Source organism: Caloenas nicobarica, chromosome 33, assembly GCF_036013445.1.
Source record: "Caloenas nicobarica isolate bCalNic1 chromosome 33, bCalNic1.hap1, whole genome shotgun sequence".
NCBI lineage: Eukaryota > Metazoa > Chordata > Aves > Columbiformes > Columbidae > Caloenas > Caloenas nicobarica.
In genome coordinates, this window is record NC_088277.1 from 1,366,023 (window position 1) to 1,383,265 (window position 17,243).

Sequence of the window (17,243 nt, forward strand, 5' to 3'; positions counted from 1 at the left end):
GGGTCTGGGGGGTGTTTGGGGTGATGGAAGGGGCTCCCAGCCCCTTTTTTTGGGGGAGCTCAGGGCTCAGCCTGGAGAAGCCATGTGGAGGTGGGGGGGACCCCCATCCTGTGGGGCGGGGGGGGACAGATGGACAGAGACACCTGGAATGTGTCCCAGACCTGGGCGGGGGGACTTTGCACCGCATGCCCCCGCCCCCACCATCCCAGGGCTGCCCCTGGGACCCCCCCCTAGCCCCAGCAGTGGGTGCCCTGAACCCCCCAGGGCCAGAACCTGCCCTGAGCTACCGGGGGGGCAACATGCTGACCCCCCCACCCCACTGCTGTGGGTCTGGGGGGCGCCTGGTCTTTCACTATGTGGGGGGGACCTGACCTTTGCCCTGGGGGGCTGTAATGGGGCTGGACACCCCCATGGTGTTGGGGGCTCTGTCAGGGACATGTTTCGAATGGGGCTGGGGGGGGGCAGGGAGGAACCAGAGGTTTGCCTGTGAGGTCTGGGGGGGCCGCAGTGGGGTCAGGCTTTGTTGGGGGTAGGGGGAGGCACAGGGGCAGCACCGGGGGGACCGCGGTGGCGGCGGGTCCCGGGGAGGGTTGCGCGGGGGGGGGGGCGGGTCCCGGTGCCACCGCCCCGGGGCGCGGCGGGCGGGTCCCGGGCCGGGCTGCCCGGGGGGGGCCCCGCCCGTCGCGTCCCCGTCCCGCCCCGGCGGCCCCGCGCCAGGTGCATTCCCCCCGCCGCGCCCGGGCACGCTGCACCCGCCGGGCCCTGCGCGCCGGCCCGCGGAGAGGAGCCGCGATGGACCGGGACCGGCCCCGGGACCGGCTCCGGTACCGGCTCCCCCGGGCGCTGCTGCTGCTACTGCTGGGGCTGCTGCTCCGCGCTCCGGTACCGGGCTCTGCGCAGGCAGGTGAGCACCGGGAGCGGCACCGGCGGCTCCCGCGGAGATCCCGGCAGGACCGGGGGAATCGGGGCTGGGCGGTGGGGACGGGCACCGGGAGCTGCCGGGGCGCTCGGGGATCCCGGGACGGGAGCGGGAGCTCTTGCGGGAACAGGAGCGCTCGGGGGTCCCGGTGGTTTCGGGGATCCCGTGGTCGCGATTCCGTCGCTGTGCGATCCCGGTTTCAGCGGCGGCCCGGGACCCCCCGCCCCAGTCCCCAGCGCCGCGACCGGGGGGATCCCAACGGCCCCGGGGGGGACCGGGACCGGCAAAGCCCCCCCTGGGTTGTGGGTCGGTCGGTGCCGGCGGCGGGGCCGGGACTCGGTGTCCGCCCCCCCGGGCAGAGGCACCTGCGCCCCCCGCAGCTGCCGGGGCCAATTTTAGGCTGCGGGACCGGGACCCGCCGATGTCCCCGGGACCCGGCCGGGCGGGGCGGGACCGTCGGGGGGTCCCCTCGGAGGGGACCCGGTCCCCACCCGCCCCTCGCCCTGTCCCGGGGGCAGCGGGGGCCGCTCCCGGAAGGGCCGGGCTCACCCGCCGGTTGTTTTTTTCAACCCCACAAGGAAAAACACCGCGGGGGGGCGGGACGCGCAGGTGGGGCCGCGTCACCCGCGACGCGCGGGGACACCCAGCCAGGCGCGGGGACACCCGGTGGCACCGGCCATGGAGCGGGGGGGGCCGGACCCTCAGCACCCCCCGCACCGGCTGCCGCTCCGGATTCCACACGCGGGGGGTCCCACCGGATCGGGTCCCCCCCCCCCCCAACACCGCACCCCCGTCCTTGTCCCCAGCCGCACTCAGCGCCCCTTTGTTCGGGGACAGGATGCGGCCCCCTGAACGCAGCCCCGCTTTGTGCCGCGGGCGGGAGGTCGGGGCTGTGCCCCCCCCCCGCAGTGCTGTGCCCCCCCCCCGCCCCGGTGCTATTCCTGGCGGCGGGGGCCGGGGGGCCGCGGTGGCATGCGGCCGATAGCGGGTGACATACCGGAGCTGCCGGCGGGGCCCCGCGCTGATAACGCGACGCCGCGATGGCGCCCGGGGGGGCCCCGGCCCTCACCCCCCCCCCCAGCCCCACCCCGGGCAGGTGCACCCCGACGGTCGGCCACCCACAGCCCCCCCGTGTCCCACTTCACCCCCCCGCGGTCATTAGCCACACCAGCGTCACCCCAAAGTGCTGCTTGTCCCCAACCCCCGGGGGGCCCGCGGGGTCAGATCCTGCCCCCCCCGCAGCCTGGGGACCCCCAGAACATGCTCTTCCCCCCCCCGCCCAGAACCTCCCCTTGTTCCTTGGGGGTCCCAGCCCCCAATTTGGGCCCCACCGAGCCCATCCCCGGGGTGTCGGGGCCAGCTGGGACCTTTTTATAGCCACTTCCCTGTTAAAATAGCTGCGGTCGGGGCCGGGGGGGCCCAGGCTGCGGCGGGGGGGGCGCTGGCCCCTTCCCGTGTGTGCACCGAGCTGCCAGTTCTCTGCAGCCGCCCCCGGGAGGGGGCTCGGGCCCTTCTCTGCCCCCGCGCCGGACAAAGGTGCCATTTACCGCCCCCCCACGCCGGGGCCTGAGTCACGTCTGGGCCGGGGGGGCCGCACCCCGCTCTGCCCCGGGGGTGCCGGCTCTGCCGCCGCTTTCGGGGGGCTCGGCCTCCCCCCCGCCCCGCCGGCCACAATCGCCCCTTTGTGTGGGCGCGGGGAGGGGGCCCCATCCTGCCCCGCGCACAAAGGGCCCCTGTTTGCCCCAGCGCGGGGCGGGGGGGCCGGGCAATCGTTAACCCCGGGGCCCCCTTGGCGCCCACCGCCCCCTCGCTGAGCTCTGGGGGGACCCAGGCATCCGGGCCCCCCCCACCCCGGAGGGTTGTGCCAGCGGCCGGGGCCGAAGTCCGGGTGTCGCGGGTGTGTCGGGGGGGCCCTGCCCGCGGCACCCGCCTTGCGCAACCCTCGCCCGGCTGGTTTGGGTGCTGGGGAGGAGGAGAGGGCGGGGGAGCAGCCGTCACCCCCCCCCGGGGCACCGCCACCCCCATGGCGGGGACGCCACGGTGGGGGGGACGGGGACACCATGGGGGCACCACTGTGGCCAGTATGGGGGGGACAGCATGGGGGGGACAAGGACATTGTGGGGGGGACAGGGACACCATAGGGACATCGCCGTGGCCAGTATGGGGGGGACACCGTGAAGGGGACAAAGACACCGTGGGGGGGGACAAGGACACCATGGGGGGACAGGGACACCGTGGGAGGGACAGGGACACTACGGGGGGGACAGGGACACCATGGGGGGACAGGGACACCGTGGGGGCACCACTGTGGCCATTATGGGGGGGACACCGTGAAGGGGACAAAGACACCATAGGGGGGACAGGGACACCATGGGGGGGACAAGGATACTGTAGAGGGGGACAAGGACACTGTGGGGGGGACAGGGACACCATGGGGGGACAGGGACACCATGGGGAGGACAAAGACACTGTGGGGGGGACAGGGACACCCTGTGGGCACCACCATGGCCAGTATGGGGGGGACACACCATGGTGGGGACAAAGACTCTATGGAGGGGACGTGGCCGGCACGGGGGGGACAAAGCCACCAAGGAGGGGACATCGCCATTGGTCACCAAGGGGAGGATGTGGCATTGGCGGGGGGGGGGGGAAGGACCCCACGGAGGAGGTGACTGTGGCCACCACAGAGGGACATGGTCACCGTGGGGGGGACAGAGCCACCACGGGGGGACACGGCCATGGGTGGTAAGGGGAGGACGTGGCAGGATGGGGGGAGAAGGAGCCAAGGAGGAGGTGACCGTGGCCACCAAGACGGGGCTGTGGCCACCACAGCGGGACCGGGGGCGCGGTGGCCGCGGTTGGGGACAGGGCGCTGTCCCCGCAGTGTGCGCGGGGACGCTGAACGGGCTGAGCGTGACGGGGGACGCGCAGCACCAGTACCAGACGCTGCACAGGATGTACAACAACTGCGAGATCGTGATGGGCAACCTGGAGATCGTCCTCATCGACCACGCGCAGGACCTGTCCTTCCTGCAGGTGACCGAGGGGACACGGCGGGGGGGGGGACCGCGCGCCCGCCCGGGTGACCCGCCCCGCTGTCCCCAGACCATCCGGGAGGTGACGGGCTACATCCTGATCGCCATGAACGTCTTCTCGTCGCTGCCGCTGCGCAACCTGCGCGTCATCCGCGGGACGCAGTTCTACGAGGAGAAGTTCGCGCTGTTCGTGCTGCTCAACTACAACCCCAACGCCACCCACGCCCTGCGCCACCTCGGCCTCAACCAGCTCACAGGTGGGACCCCCGCACCGGGTGCGGGGAGCTGGCCCCGAGCCGCTGGTCCCCTTTCTGGAACCGTGGTGTCCCCGTCATCGTCCCCATCCCAGAGTGATGGTGTCCCCATCATCGTCTCCATCCCAGAGTGATGGTGTCCCCATCCTAGAGCGGTGCTGTCCCCTCCTGGTCCCCATCCTGGAGCGATGGTGTCCCCATCATCGTCTCCATCCCAGAGCCCTCCAGGGATGTCCCTCCTGGGACATCTGGCCCCTCCTGGTCCCCATTCTGGAACCGTGGTGTCCCCATCATTGTCTCCATCCTGGAGCGATGGTGTCCCCATCATCGTCTCCATCCCAGAGCCCTCCGGGGATGTCCCTCCTGGGACATCTGGCCCCTCCTGGTCCCCATCTCAGAGCAGTGTTGTCCCCATCATTGTCTCCATCCCAGAACCCTCCAGGGATGTCCCTCTTGGGACATCTGGCCCCTCCTGGTCCCCATTCTGGAACTGTGGTGTCCCCATCATGGTCTCCATCCCAGAGTGGTGGTGTCCCCATCCTAGAGCGGTGCTGTCCCCTCCTGGTCCCCATCCTGGAGCGATGGTGTCCCCATCATCGTCTCCATCCCAGAGCCCTCCAGGGATGTCCCTCTTGGGACATCTGGCCCCTCCTGGTCCCCATTCTGGAACCGTGGTGTCCCCATCATTGTCTCCATCCTGGAGCGACGGTGTCCCCATCATCGTCTCCATCCCAGAGCCCTCCGGGGATGTCCTTCCTGGGACATCTGGCCCCTCCTGGTCCCCATCTCAGAGCAGTGTTGTCCCCATCATTGTCCCCGTCCCAGAGTGGTGGTGTCCCCATCATGGTCTCCATCCCAGAGCGGTGGTGTCCCCATCCTAGAGCGGTGCTGTCCCCTCCTGGTCCCCATCCTGGAGCGATGGTGTCCCCATCATCGTCTCCATCCCAGAGCCCTCCAGGGATGTCCCTCCTGGGACATCTGGCCCCTCCTGGTCCCCATCACAGATTGGTGCCACCCCCCTGTGGTGTCCCCTCCATGGTCCCCATCCCAGAGTGGTGGTGTCCCTGTCATTGTCCCCATCCCAGAGTGATGGTGTCCCCATCCCAGAGCAGTGCTGTCCCCTCCTGGTCCCCATCCTGGAGCGATGGTGTCCCCATCATGGTCTCCATCCCAGAGTGGTGGTGTCCCCATCATAGTCCCCATTCTGGAGCGGTGCCACCCTGCCGTGGTGTCCCCTCCATGGTCCCCATCCCAGAGCCCTCCTGTGACATCTGTCCCCTCCATGGTCCCCATCCCAGAGCGGTGGTGTCCCCATCGTTGTCCCCATCCCAGAGCCCTCCTGGGATGTCCCTCCTGGGACATCTGGCCCCTCCATGGTCCCCACCCCAGGGCGCTGCTGTCCCCCCCACAGTCCCCTGGAGCGGTTGCGTCCCCCCCGTGCTGCTCCACGTCCCTGTGGATCCCCATCCCGGAGCGGTGCCGTCCCCTCCCTGCGGGTCCGGGGGGAACCGGGGAGGTCTGGGGGTGTCACCCCCCTTGTCCCCCCCCCAGAGATCCTCGCCGGCGGCGTCTACATCGAGAAGAACGCGCAGCTGTGCCACGTGGACACGGTGGAGTGGAGGGACATCATGCGGGACCCCCGCCTGGAGCCCGTCGTGGGGGACAACGGCAAAGCCTGTGCGTGACACGGGGGCGCAGTGGGGGGGGGTGACCCCCACCGGCTTTGGGGTGACCCCGCTGTACCCCCCCCCACAGGCCCCCCGTGCCACGAGAGCTGCGGTGGCCACTGCTGGGGACCCGGCCCTGACGATTGCCAGAAATGTGGGTGCTGGGGAGAACCCGGGGTGAGGAGAGGGGGGGGGATGTGGTGGGCGCCCCCCCTCACTGCCACCCCCTCCCCGCAGTGACGAAGACCATCTGTGCCCCCCAGTGCAACGGGCGCTGCTTCGGGCGGGCGCCCAACGAGTGCTGCCACGAGGAGTGCGCGGGGGGCTGCACCGGCCCCCTGCAGACACACTGCTTCGTACGTGCCCCCCCTGCACCCCCGGGACGGGGGGTGATGCTGAGCTGTGTCCGTCTGTCTGTGCATCCCCTAGCTGCATGCACATCCCTGTGTCCGCCTGTCTGTGCAACCCCCATCTGCACGTGCATCCCTGTGTCTGTCTGTCTGTGCATCCCCTGGCTGCACGCGCATCCCTGTGTCCGTCTGTCTGTGCATCCTCCATCCACACGCGCATCCCTGTGTCCGTCTGTCTGCATCCTCTGTCCGCACGCGCATCCCTGTGTCCGTCTGTCTGTGCATCCCCCATCTGCACGTGCATCCCTGTGTCTGTCCGTCTGTGCATTGTCTGCATGCGCATCCCTGTGTCCGTCTGTCTGTGCATCCCCCGGCTGCACACGCATCCCTGTGTCCGTCTGTCTGCCCCTGCAATGGGGAGGGGGTCTCCATGTCCCCCCAGGGTGGGCGTGGGGGGAGACGTTACCCCTGCGGGGTGGGGGACGTGTCTGCCTGTCCGTGTGTCCCTACCTGTGTCTGTCTGTCCCTGCGGGAGGGATCCCCCCCAAGGATGGGCACAGGGTGATGCTCTCTGGGGTGAGAGGCATCCGTGCATGCCCGTGTCCGTCCATCTGAGCCGCTGCCCACCGTCCGTCTGTCCGTCCCGCAGGCCTGCCGCCACTTCAACGACAGCGGCGCGTGTGTCCCCCTGTGTCCCCAGCCCCTCATCTACAACAAACTCACCTTCCAGCTGGAGCCCAACCCCGACACCAAGTACCAATACGGGGGCATCTGCGTGCGGAGCTGCCCACGTGAGCCGGGGACACGGCGGGGGGACACGGCGGGGACGCGGAGGGACATGGGGGGACTGGGGATTGAGCCGGGCTCTGACCGCGAGCGCATCCCCGCAGACAACTTCGTGGTGGACCAGAGCTCCTGCGTCCGCGCCTGCCCCAACGATAAGATGGAGGTGGAGAAGAACGGGCTGAAGATGTGCGAGCCCTGCGGGGGGCTGTGTCCCAAGGGTATGGGGGGCCGGGGGGGGGCTCAGCGGGGCCGGGGGGGGCCGTGGGACCAGTCCTCAGCGTCCCCGTCCCGTCCCGCAGCGTGCGAGGGCACCGGCGCCGGCAGCAAGTACCAGACTGTGGACTCCAGCAACATCGACACCTTCGTGAACTGCACCAAGATCCTGGGCAACCTGGATTTCCTCATCACCGGCCTGGAGGGGTGAGACCGGGGCGGGGCCGGGGGGCTGGGGTTGGGGGGGTTTCAGCCCCCCCGGTCCCACTCTGACGGTTGCGGCTCCGCAGGGATCCCTGGCGCAACATCTCGGCGCTGGACCCTGAGAAGCTGAACGTGTTCCGGACGGTGCGGGAGATCACGGGTGAGCGGGGGGGCTGGGGGGCACCGGGACCCCCCCCAGGGCCACCCTGACCCCCACCCTGTCCCCTCGTGCCCCGCCCAGGGTACCTGAATATCCAGTCCTGGCCCAAGCACATGCACAACTTCAGCGTTTTCTCCAACCTGGTCACCATCGGGGGACGGAGCTTGTACAAGTGAGTCCCTGTCCCCGCAGCCCCCGACCCCGTGTCACAACCCCCTTCTTTGTGTCCCTGTGTCCCACATCATCCCCTGTCCCCGCACTGTCCCCATCCTTGCATCCCCTGTTGTCCCCTGTCCCTGCATCTTTTGTCCTCGAATGTCTCTTCATCCCCCATCCCCGCATCTCCCTGTTGTCCCCTGTCCCTCCATCCCATTGTCCCCTGTCCTTATATCCCCACGTTGTCCCCCATCCCTGCATCCCTTGTCCCTGCATCCCCCATTGTCCCCCATCCCTGCACTTCACATTGTCCCATGTCCCTACATCCCCCTCTTGTCCCCCGTCCCTGCATCCCCTGTTGTCCCCATCCCTCCATTCCGCTGTCCCTTGTCCCTGCATCCCCTGTTGTCCCCTGTCCCTGCACATCCCTTGTCCCTGCATCCCCCATTGTCCCCCATCCCTGCATCCCACATTGTCCCGTGTCCCTACATCCCCCTCCTGTCCCCTGTCCCTGCATTCCCTGTCACTGCACCCTCCACCTCTGTATCCCATTGTCCCCCGTCCCTGCATCCCCTGTTGTCCCCTATCCTTGCATCCCGTTGTCCCCTGTCCCTGCATCCCTTGTCCCTGCATCCCCCATTGTCCCCCATCCCTGCACTTCACATTGTCCCGTGTCCCTACATCCCCCTCTTGTCCCCCATCCCTGCATCCCTTGTCCCTGCACCCTCCATCCCTGCATCCCCCGTTGTCCCCATCCCCGCATCCCCATCCCCACCTCCCCATCCCATCCCCGGGTGTCCCCCACACTGCGTCCCCTCCACCCCAGCCGAGGTTTCTCGCTGCTGATCATGAAGAACGAGAACGTGACGTCGCTGGGGCTGCGGTCGCTGCGGGAGGTGAGCGCGGGGCGCGTGTACATCACCGAGAACCGCCGGCTCTGCTACCTGCACACGCTGCACTGGGCAGCGCTCAGCCGCCGCCGCAGCGACCTCGACATCCGCAACAACAAGCCCCGCAGCAAGTGCCGTGAGTTGGGGACGCGCCGGGGACGGCGGCCGGCGGCGGGGGGGGGGGGCGGACAGCGGGGACCCCGGCGCTGAGCCCCCCGCCCCGGTTTGTCCCCGCAGAGCAAGAGGGGAAGGTGTGCGACCCGCTGTGCTCCGCCGAGGGCTGCTGGGGACCGGGGCCGGGACAGTGTCTGTCCTGCCGGCACTACAGCCGCCGCGGTGTCTGCGTCCCCACCTGCCACTTCACCCAGGGGTCAGGGGGGCTCTGGGTGGGGGGGGATCGCAGCGGGAGGGCAGCTCCGGGGTGGGCATGGGGAGCAGGATGAGTCCCGGGGGGCAGCGGGGTGGCGGGGATGCTGGGGGGGATGGATACAGGGGTGAGGGGACCGATCCTGGCGGGGGGGGGATGGATCCCAGCGGGGCGCTGGGGTGGGAAAGGGCCTGGGGGCAACACTGACCCTGGGATGGGAACGATGCTGGGATGCTGCGGTGGGCACTGGTGCGTACTGGGACACTGACGTGGGCACTGGTGCACACTGGGATGCTGGGCTATGCACTGGTGTGTACTGGGATGCTGGGGTGGACACTGGTGTTTACTGGGATGCTTCGGTGGGCGCTGGTGTGTACTGGGATGCTGCGATGGGCACTGGGATGCTGGGCTGGGCACTGGTGCGTACTGGGATGCTGGGCTATGCACTGGTGTGTACTGGGATGCTGCGATGGGCACTGGTGATTACTGGGATGCTGGGGTGGACACTGGTGTTTACTGGGATGCTATGGTGGGCACTGGTGTGTACTGGGATGCTGCGATGGGCACTGGTGATTACTGGGGTGATGGGGTGGGCACTGGTGATTACTGGGATGCTGGGGTGGGCGCTGGTGTGTACTGGGACACTGTGGTGGGCACTGGTGTGTACTGGGATGCTGCGGTGGGCACTGGTGCGTACCGGGATGCTGGGCTATGCACTGGTGTGTACTGGGATGCTGCGATGGGCACTGGTGTGTACTGGGATGCTACAGTGGGCACTGGTGCATACTGGGATGCTGCAATGGGCACTGGTGTGTACTGGGATGCTGCAATGGGCACTCATGTGTACTGGGATGCTACGGTGGGTGCTGGTGTGTACTGGGACACTGTGGTGGGCACTGGTGCGTACCGGGATGCTGGGCTATGCACTGGTGTGTACTGGGATGCTGCAATGGGCACTGGCGTGTACTGGGATGCTGGGGTAGGCACTGGTGTGTACTGGGACACTGTGGTGGGCACTGGCGTGTACTGGGACGCTGCGGTGGGCGCTGGTGCGTACCGGGATGCCGGGCGGGTTGCTGACCCCACCTCGTCCCCCCAGGGACACGCGGGAGTTCGCCCAGGGGGGCGAGTGCTTCGAGTGCCACCCCGAGTGCGAGCGCATCGAGGGCAACGTCACCTGCAACGGCTCGGTAACCGCGCAACCGGGCACCCGCGGCGGTGACGGCGGTGACAACGTCCCCAACGGGTCCTCACGCCCCGTGTCCCCCCCCCTCGCAGGGCGCCGACACCTGCGCCCGCTGCGCCCATTACCGGGACGGGCCGCACTGCGTGGAGAGCTGCCCCGACGGCGTCCTGGGCGAGCGCGGCCCCATCTACAAATACCCCGATGCCACCCGCGAGTGCCGGCCCTGCCACGAGAACTGCACCCGCGGGTGCGCCGGGGGGGTCCGGGGCGGGGGGTCCGGCTGGAGTTTGGGGTCCCCGCTCACCCCTGTTTCGGCTCCGCAGGTGCCTGGGGCCGCTGCTGCGGGACTGTCTGGGGGAGGCTCTGCCCGTCTCCAGGTACCGCGGGGGCAGCCGGGGGAGCCCGGGGAGCGTGGGCAGGGCGGGGGGAACACGGACCCGCCGGTACCGGCCCCGGGAGCTCAGTCCCGGCCCCGCCCGCAGGAAAACGCCGACGGTGGTGGCGGTGCTGGCGGTGGGGGGGCTGTTCCTCTGCTGCCTCTGCGTCCTCCTCGCCCTCCTCTACTGGCGCAGCAAGAAGATCCAGAAGAAACGGGCGATGCGGCGCTACCTGGAGCGGGGCGAGGTGAGTTGGGGGGGGCTCGGAGCGGGGGGAACCCGTCCCCACCCGTCCCCACCCGTCCCCGAGTCGGTCTCTGTCCCGTCCCATCCCCATTCCTGTCCCGTCCCATCACTGACCCGTCCCATCCTCATCCCTGTCCCCTCGTCCCTGTCCCCCCCACCTCGCAGAGCCTGGAGCCGCTGGACCCCAGTGAAAAAGCCAACAAGGTGCTCGCCCGCATCTTCAAAGAGACGGAGCTGAAGCGCCTGAAGGTTTTGGGCTCTGGCGTCTTCGGGACGGTGCACAAGGTGAGGGGGGGGCGCTCCACGGGGCGGGGGTTCAGCCGGAGCCGGGCACGGTGCTCACGGGGACATCCCCCCCCGCACCGCCCAGGGCATCTGGATCCCCGACGGCGACTCCATCAAGATCCCGGTGAGCATCAAGGTGATCCAGGACTGGAGCGGGCAGCAATCCTTCCATGCCGTCACCGATGTGAGCCAGGGATGGGGATGGGGGGGGGACACGGGCCCGATCCTGCTCCCCAGCTGCGTTCCGGGGGGGTCCTGACGCTGTCCCCGCAGCACATGCTGGCCATCGGCAGCCTGGACCACGCGTACATCGTGCGGCTGCTGGGCATCTGCCCCGGCCCCCGCCTGCAGCTGGTGACGCAGCTGCTGCCCCTGGGCTCCCTCCTCGACTACGTGCGCAAGAACCGCGACACCATCAGCCCCCAGCTGCTCCTCAACTGGTGCGTCCAGGTGGCCAAGGTGAGTCCCGGGGGGGATGAGGGGGTCCCCATGGCCCCCCGGCTTCGCTGACACCCGCCACGCCCCCTGAAAGGGGATGTACTACTTGGAGGAGCATCGCATGGTGCATCGCAACCTGGCCGCCCGCAACGTGCTGCTCAAGTCTCCCAGCCAGGCGCAGGTGGCGGATTTCGGCATTGCCGACCTGCTCTACCCCGATGACAAGAAGTATTTCTACAATGAAGTCAAGGTGGGGACCCCCTGTGCCCCCCACCCTGTGCCGTGGGACACCCCCTCCCTGCCCCACAGCTCTAGTACCCCCTGCATCCCTGGTACCTCCTGCATCCCTGGTACCTCCTGCATCCCTGGTAACTTCTGCATCCTTGGTACCCCCTGCATCCCTGGTACCTCCTGCATCCCTGGTACCTCCTACATCCCTGGTACCTCCTACATCCCCGGTACCCCCTGCATCCCTGGTACCCCCTGCATCCCTGGTACCTCCTGCATCCCTGGTAACTTCTGCATCCCTGGTACCCCCTGCATCCCTGGTACCTCCTGCATCCCTGGTACCCCCTGCATCCCTGGTACCTCCTGCATCCCTGGTACCTTCTACATCCCCGGTACCCCCTGCATCCCTGGTACCTCCTGCATCCCTGGTACCTCCTACATCCCTGGTACCTTCTACATCCCTGGTACCCCCTGCATCCCTGGTACCCCCTGCATCCCCGGTACCTCCTGCATCCCCGGTACCTCATGCATCCCCTCCTCTCTGTGTCTCCCCACCTATCAGGGATGTCCTGTCCCCTCCATGCCCCCTGCACTACAGGGTGTCCCCCACTCAGTCCCCATGTCCCCCATGACCCCCTCTCCCCGCAGACCCCCATCAAGTGGATGGCGCTGGAGAGCATCCACTTTGGGAAGTACACGCACCAGAGCGATGTGTGGAGCTACGGTGAGCGCCAGTGCCAGGCCCCCCCCGGCCCTCCACACCTCACTGGGGGGCTCACGAGGCCTGTCCCTGCAGGGGTGACACTCTGGGAGATGATGACGTTCGGGGCCGAGCCATACGCCGGGATCCGGCTGGCCGAGGTGCCAGATCTGCTGGAGAAGGGCGAGCGGCTGTCGCAGCCCCCGATCTGCACCATTGACGTCTACATGGTCATGGTGAAGTGTGAGTGTGACACTGCGTGTCCCCAGACCCAGGAGGGTCCTGCCCTGTCCCCAACCATGTCCCCAAATTCAGGAGGGGCCTGGTCCTGTCCCCATCCCTGTCTCCATCCCCAGAGCAGGGTTCCAGCCGTGTCCCCATCCCTGTCCCCATCCCCAGGGCAGGGTCCCAGCTGTGTCCCCATCCCTGTCCCCATCCCCAGGGCAGGGTCCTGGTCGTGTCCCCATCCCCGTCCCCATCCCTGGGGCCATGTCCCAGCTCTCAGCTCCCCCTGTCCCCATCCCCAGAGCAGGGTTCCAGCCATGTCCCCATCCCCGTCCCCATCCCCAGGGCAGGGTTCTGGTCCTGTCCCTATCCCCAGAGCAGGGTTCCAGCCATGTCCCCATCCCTGTCCCCATCCCCAGGGCAGGGTTCTGGTCCTGTCCCCATCCCCAGGGCAGGGTCCCAGCCATGTCCCCATCCCTGTCCCCATCCCCAGGGCAGGGTTCTGGTCCTGTCCCCATCCCCAGGGCAGGGTCCCAGCCATGTCCCCATCCCTGTCCCCATCCTCAGGGCAGGGTTCTGGTCCTGTCCCCATCCCCAGAGCAGGGTTCTGGTCCTGTCCCTATCCCCAGAGCAGGGATCCAGCCATGTCCCCATCCCTGTCCCCATCCTCAGGGCAGGGTTCTGGTCCTGTCCCCATCCCCAGAGCAGGGTTCTGGTCCTGTCCCTATCCCCAGAGCAGGGATCCAGCCATGTCCCCATCCCTGTCCCCATCCCCAGAGCAGGGTTCTGGTCCTGTCCCCATCCCCAGAGCAGGGATCCAGCCATGTCCCCATCCCTGTCCCCATCCCCAGGGCAGGGTCCTGGTCCTGTCCCCATCCCTGTCCCCATCCCTGGGGCCATGTCCCAGCTCTCAGCTCCCCCTGTCCCCATCCCCAGAGCAGGGTCCCAGCCGTGTCCCCATCCCTGTCCCCATCCCCAGGGCAGGGTCCTGGTCCTGTCCCCATCCCCGTCCCCATCCCTGGGGCCATGTCCCAGCTCTCAGCCCCCCCTGCCCCCCCCGCTCAGGCTGGATGATCGACGAGAACATCCGTCCCACCTTCAAGGAGCTGGCGAACGAGTTCACCCGCATGGCCCGCGACCCCCCCCGCTACCTGGTCATCAAGGTGAGCGTCGCCCCCCACACACACCCCGACCCCCCCGCCCCGTCCGTGTCCCCGCAGCCCCTGACGTCGCTGTCCCCGCAGCAGGAGAGCGGGGCCGCCCCCCCCGCCGAGCCCCCCACCCTCAGCGACAAGGAGCTGGACGAGATGGAGACGCTGGAGCTGGAGGAGGAGGAAGAGGAGCTGGACGGGCCCTTCGGCCTCGCCGGGCTCTACCCCCCACGCCCCCGGGGCAGCTGCGCCCGGGTGAGCCCCCCCTGCCCCCCAACCCCGGCTCTGGGGGCTCCGGGGGGGGTCCTGGGATGTGCCACAAGGTCCCCCAGCCCCAACATCCCCCCCATGGGACCCTCATTCCCTCTGAGCCCCAGCAGGACCCAACCCTGTGCCCGCAGTGGGGTGGGGGAGTCCCAGCCCCTGCGTCCCCCCCAATTGGGGTCTCAACCCCCCCCCCCGTGTCCCCCCCCACAGAGCCCCAGCCTGCTCAGCCCCCCCGCCGGCTACATCCCCATGAACCAGCCTGGCCTCGGTGCCCGCCAGGTACCCTGGGGGGGCAAGGGGGTCCATGGGGTGCTGGGGGGCGATGGGGGGTGGCCATGGGGTGCTGGGGGCCCGGGGTGGGGCAAGGGGTGCTGGGAGTAAGGGGGGGGCATGGGGGGGCTATGGGGTGGCCATGGGGTGCTGGGAGCAAGGCGGGGATTATGGGGTGGTAGGGACATGGCGGGGTGCTGGGGGGGCACGTGGGGGTCCGTGGGGTGCTTGGGGAGCTATAGGGGTGGCCATAGGGTGCTGGGGGGCTATAGGGGTGGCCATAGGGTGCTGGGGGCCATGGGGTGCTGGGGGGCTATAGGGGTGGCCATGGGGTGCTGGGGGGTCTATAGGGGTGACCATGGGGTGTTTGGGACACGGGTTGGGGGGGTGGGGGGGCAAGGGGTGCTGGGGGGGCTATAGGAGTGACCATGGGGTGCAGGGGACATGCGGGGGTCCATGGGACATTGGGGCGGTGGGAGGGTGACGTGGTGGAGCTGGGGGGGGTGGTCTGCAGGGTCACCCCCCCCCCCCCCCATCTCACCCCACGTGCCCCAGGGCGGGGGGTGTCGCCCCCCCCGGCGCAGCCGCCAGGAGTCGCTGGGCCGGACGGTGTCGGAGTCGTCGGAGGGTCGGGGAACGGGCTCGGAGCTGGAGCCCGAGGGGGGGTCGCTGTCGGGGGGCAGCCTGTGCCGCAGCCTGCGCTCGCGGGGGGACAGCGCCTACCTGTCCCAGCGGGAGAGCTTCCCCCCCCCGCCCCCCAGCAGCGAGGGCAGCGAGGAGGACGCCAACGGCTACGTCACCCCCAACTGCGCCGGGCGGGGTGAGATGGGGGGGGGGCAGCCTTTTTTTGGGGGGAGGGGGTGCCGTCCGTGCAGATTAAGGGGGTCCCATCCCGTAGGATGGGGTTTGGGGGCTCCCTCCCGCTGTGGGGTTGCACCTCGAGGGTCCGTGGGGGATTGGGGTGAAGTGGGGGGGGTCCTGTGTCTGGGGGGGTCCCGCCCTGTCCGGGGGGGTCCTGACTTGTCCCCAGGGTTCCCACCCTGTTGCCAGGGGTGCCACCCTCTCCCTGGGGGTCCTGTCCTGTCCCTGGGGGTCCCATCCTGACCCTGGGGGTCCCACCCTGTCCCCGGGGGTCCTGTCCCATCCCCGGGGGTCCTGTCCTGTCCCTGGGGGTCCCACCCTGTCCCCGGGGGTCCCGTCCTGTCCCTGGGGGTCCCATCCTGACCCTGGGGGTCCCACCCTGTCCCCGGGGGTCCTGTCCCATCCCCGGGGGTCCTGTCCTGTCCCTGGGGGTCCCATCCTGACCCTGGGGGTCCCACCCTGTCCCTGGGGGTCCTGTCCTGTCCCCGGGGGTCCTGTCCTGTCCCTGGGGGTCCCACCCTGTCCCCGGGGGTCCTGTCCCATCCCCGGGGGTCCCACCCCCCATGTTGTGGGGGGACAGACCCATTTGTGCAGGGTTGGGGCTCAGCCTGGAGCGGAGCATCTTTTGGGGGGAGGCCAAGCCAAGACCCCCAAAAACTTGGGGGATTCTGGGGTGACTGGGGGGGGCTCTGACCAGTGCGTGTGTCCATTCCCCCCGCCCCACAGAGACGGACCCCGTGGGGGGCTCGATGCCGGAGGAGGAGGAGGAGTACGAGTACATGAACCGGCGGCCCGGGGGGGCCCCGGGAGCCCCCCCGCCCCGTCCGGCCTCGCTGGAGGAGCTGGGCTACGAATACATGGAGGTGGGTTCAGAACTGGGGGTCTCCCCAGGAGCCCCCCCGGGGCAGGAGGACGAGGAAGACTACGAGTACATGAACAAACAGCCGCGGCTGAGCCGCTCACTGGGCAGCGTCACCGGGGGGTTGCCGGGACCCCGCCACGACGGCTACACCGACATGCGCCCCGGGGAGGCCCCCCCGGCCCCCCGGGAGGACGAGCAGGGTTACGAGGAGATGGAAGCCGTGCTGGCCCCCCGCTGCCCCGGCTGCCGCGGCCCCCCGGCGCCGGCCCCCCCCGCCATGAAGCCCCTGCGGAGCCTGGAGGCCTCGGACTGTGCCTTCGACAACCCTGACTACTGGCACAGCCGCCTCTTCGCCAAGGCGGACGCGCAGCGGACATAGGGGACCCCCCCCCCGGGCACCCCGACACCCCCCTGCCCTCCTGTCCCCCCCCACGGGGCTGTTTACACTGGATATGAAGGATCCCCCCCTTCTCGGGGTTATGAGCCAAAGCTGAAGGGGGGGTGAGGGGGTCACGGCTCGAGCCGGGGGGGGTGTGAGCACTTGGGGTGCAGCCCCCCCATCCCTGCCCCCCTGCAGGGGGGGGGGTCCAGACCCCTGGGTCGCCCCCCCGTGAAGGTGCCCCCAATGAGCAGGGATGCTGGAGGGTCCCTGGCTGGGCGAGGGGGGTCCCTGGCTGGGGGGAGCTGAGGTCGGGGGGGGGGTCTCTGCACCCCCAGACTCATTTTCAGGTTCCCCGTTCCCTGCTGGGACCACAGTGAAGGTTTGGGGGTGCCCCCCCCCCATATTTCAAGGGGTGTCCCCGGGTTGGGGGGGCTGCGGTGCCCGTTAAGTCCCCGGAGCTGGGTGCGGGGCTGGGGTTTGGGGGGGTCTGTGCCCCCCCCGGCCCCAGGGAGTCCCATTTCTGGGATGTTTTCACCCAGTTTTTAGGGGGATCCCGGGCCGGGGGGGAGTCGCAGCCCAGACTCTCCACTCGGGGCAGGGCCGTGTCCCCCCCGGGGGGCGCGGGTCGGGTTTGTAAATGCTGAATAAAGACAAAGGGAATTGGAGCAGAAGTTGCGCTGATTTTTTTTCTTTTTTTGGGGGGGGGTGCGGCGGGTCTGGGGGCTGCGATGGGGCGGGCGGGCAGTGAGCGGGGCCAGGGCCGT

At 69.3% G+C, this 17,243-nt stretch overlaps 1 protein-coding gene across 2 annotated transcripts; it reads left to right on the forward strand.

Annotated features, from left to right (window-relative positions):
- Positions 1 to 713: 713 nt before the first annotated feature.
- On the forward strand, positions 714 to 17,133 carry ERBB3 (erb-b2 receptor tyrosine kinase 3). 2 transcript variants are annotated; one of them, XM_065654213.1, is made up of 28 exons: positions 714 to 904; positions 3,804 to 3,955; positions 4,025 to 4,211; positions 5,760 to 5,885; positions 5,964 to 6,029; positions 6,113 to 6,231; positions 6,875 to 7,016; positions 7,116 to 7,229; positions 7,311 to 7,431; positions 7,515 to 7,588; positions 7,670 to 7,760; positions 8,571 to 8,770; positions 8,872 to 9,004; positions 10,101 to 10,191; positions 10,280 to 10,434; positions 10,511 to 10,564; positions 10,670 to 10,811; positions 10,976 to 11,095; positions 11,181 to 11,279; positions 11,369 to 11,554; positions 11,628 to 11,783; positions 12,410 to 12,485; positions 12,558 to 12,704; positions 13,752 to 13,849; positions 13,931 to 14,092; positions 14,315 to 14,383; positions 14,930 to 15,194; positions 15,962 to 17,133. In XM_065654213.1, the coding sequence occupies exons 1-28, from the start codon at positions 793 to 795 to the stop codon at positions 16,474 to 16,476; spliced, it is 3,972 nt and encodes a 1,323-aa protein (XP_065510285.1). In that variant the 5' UTR covers positions 714 to 792; the 3' UTR covers positions 16,477 to 17,133. The 2 variants fall into 2 exon arrangements, with proteins under 2 accessions (XP_065510285.1, XP_065510286.1); XM_065654214.1 differs by having other exon boundaries at positions 13,934 to 14,092.
- Positions 17,134 to 17,243: the final 110 nt, after the last annotated feature.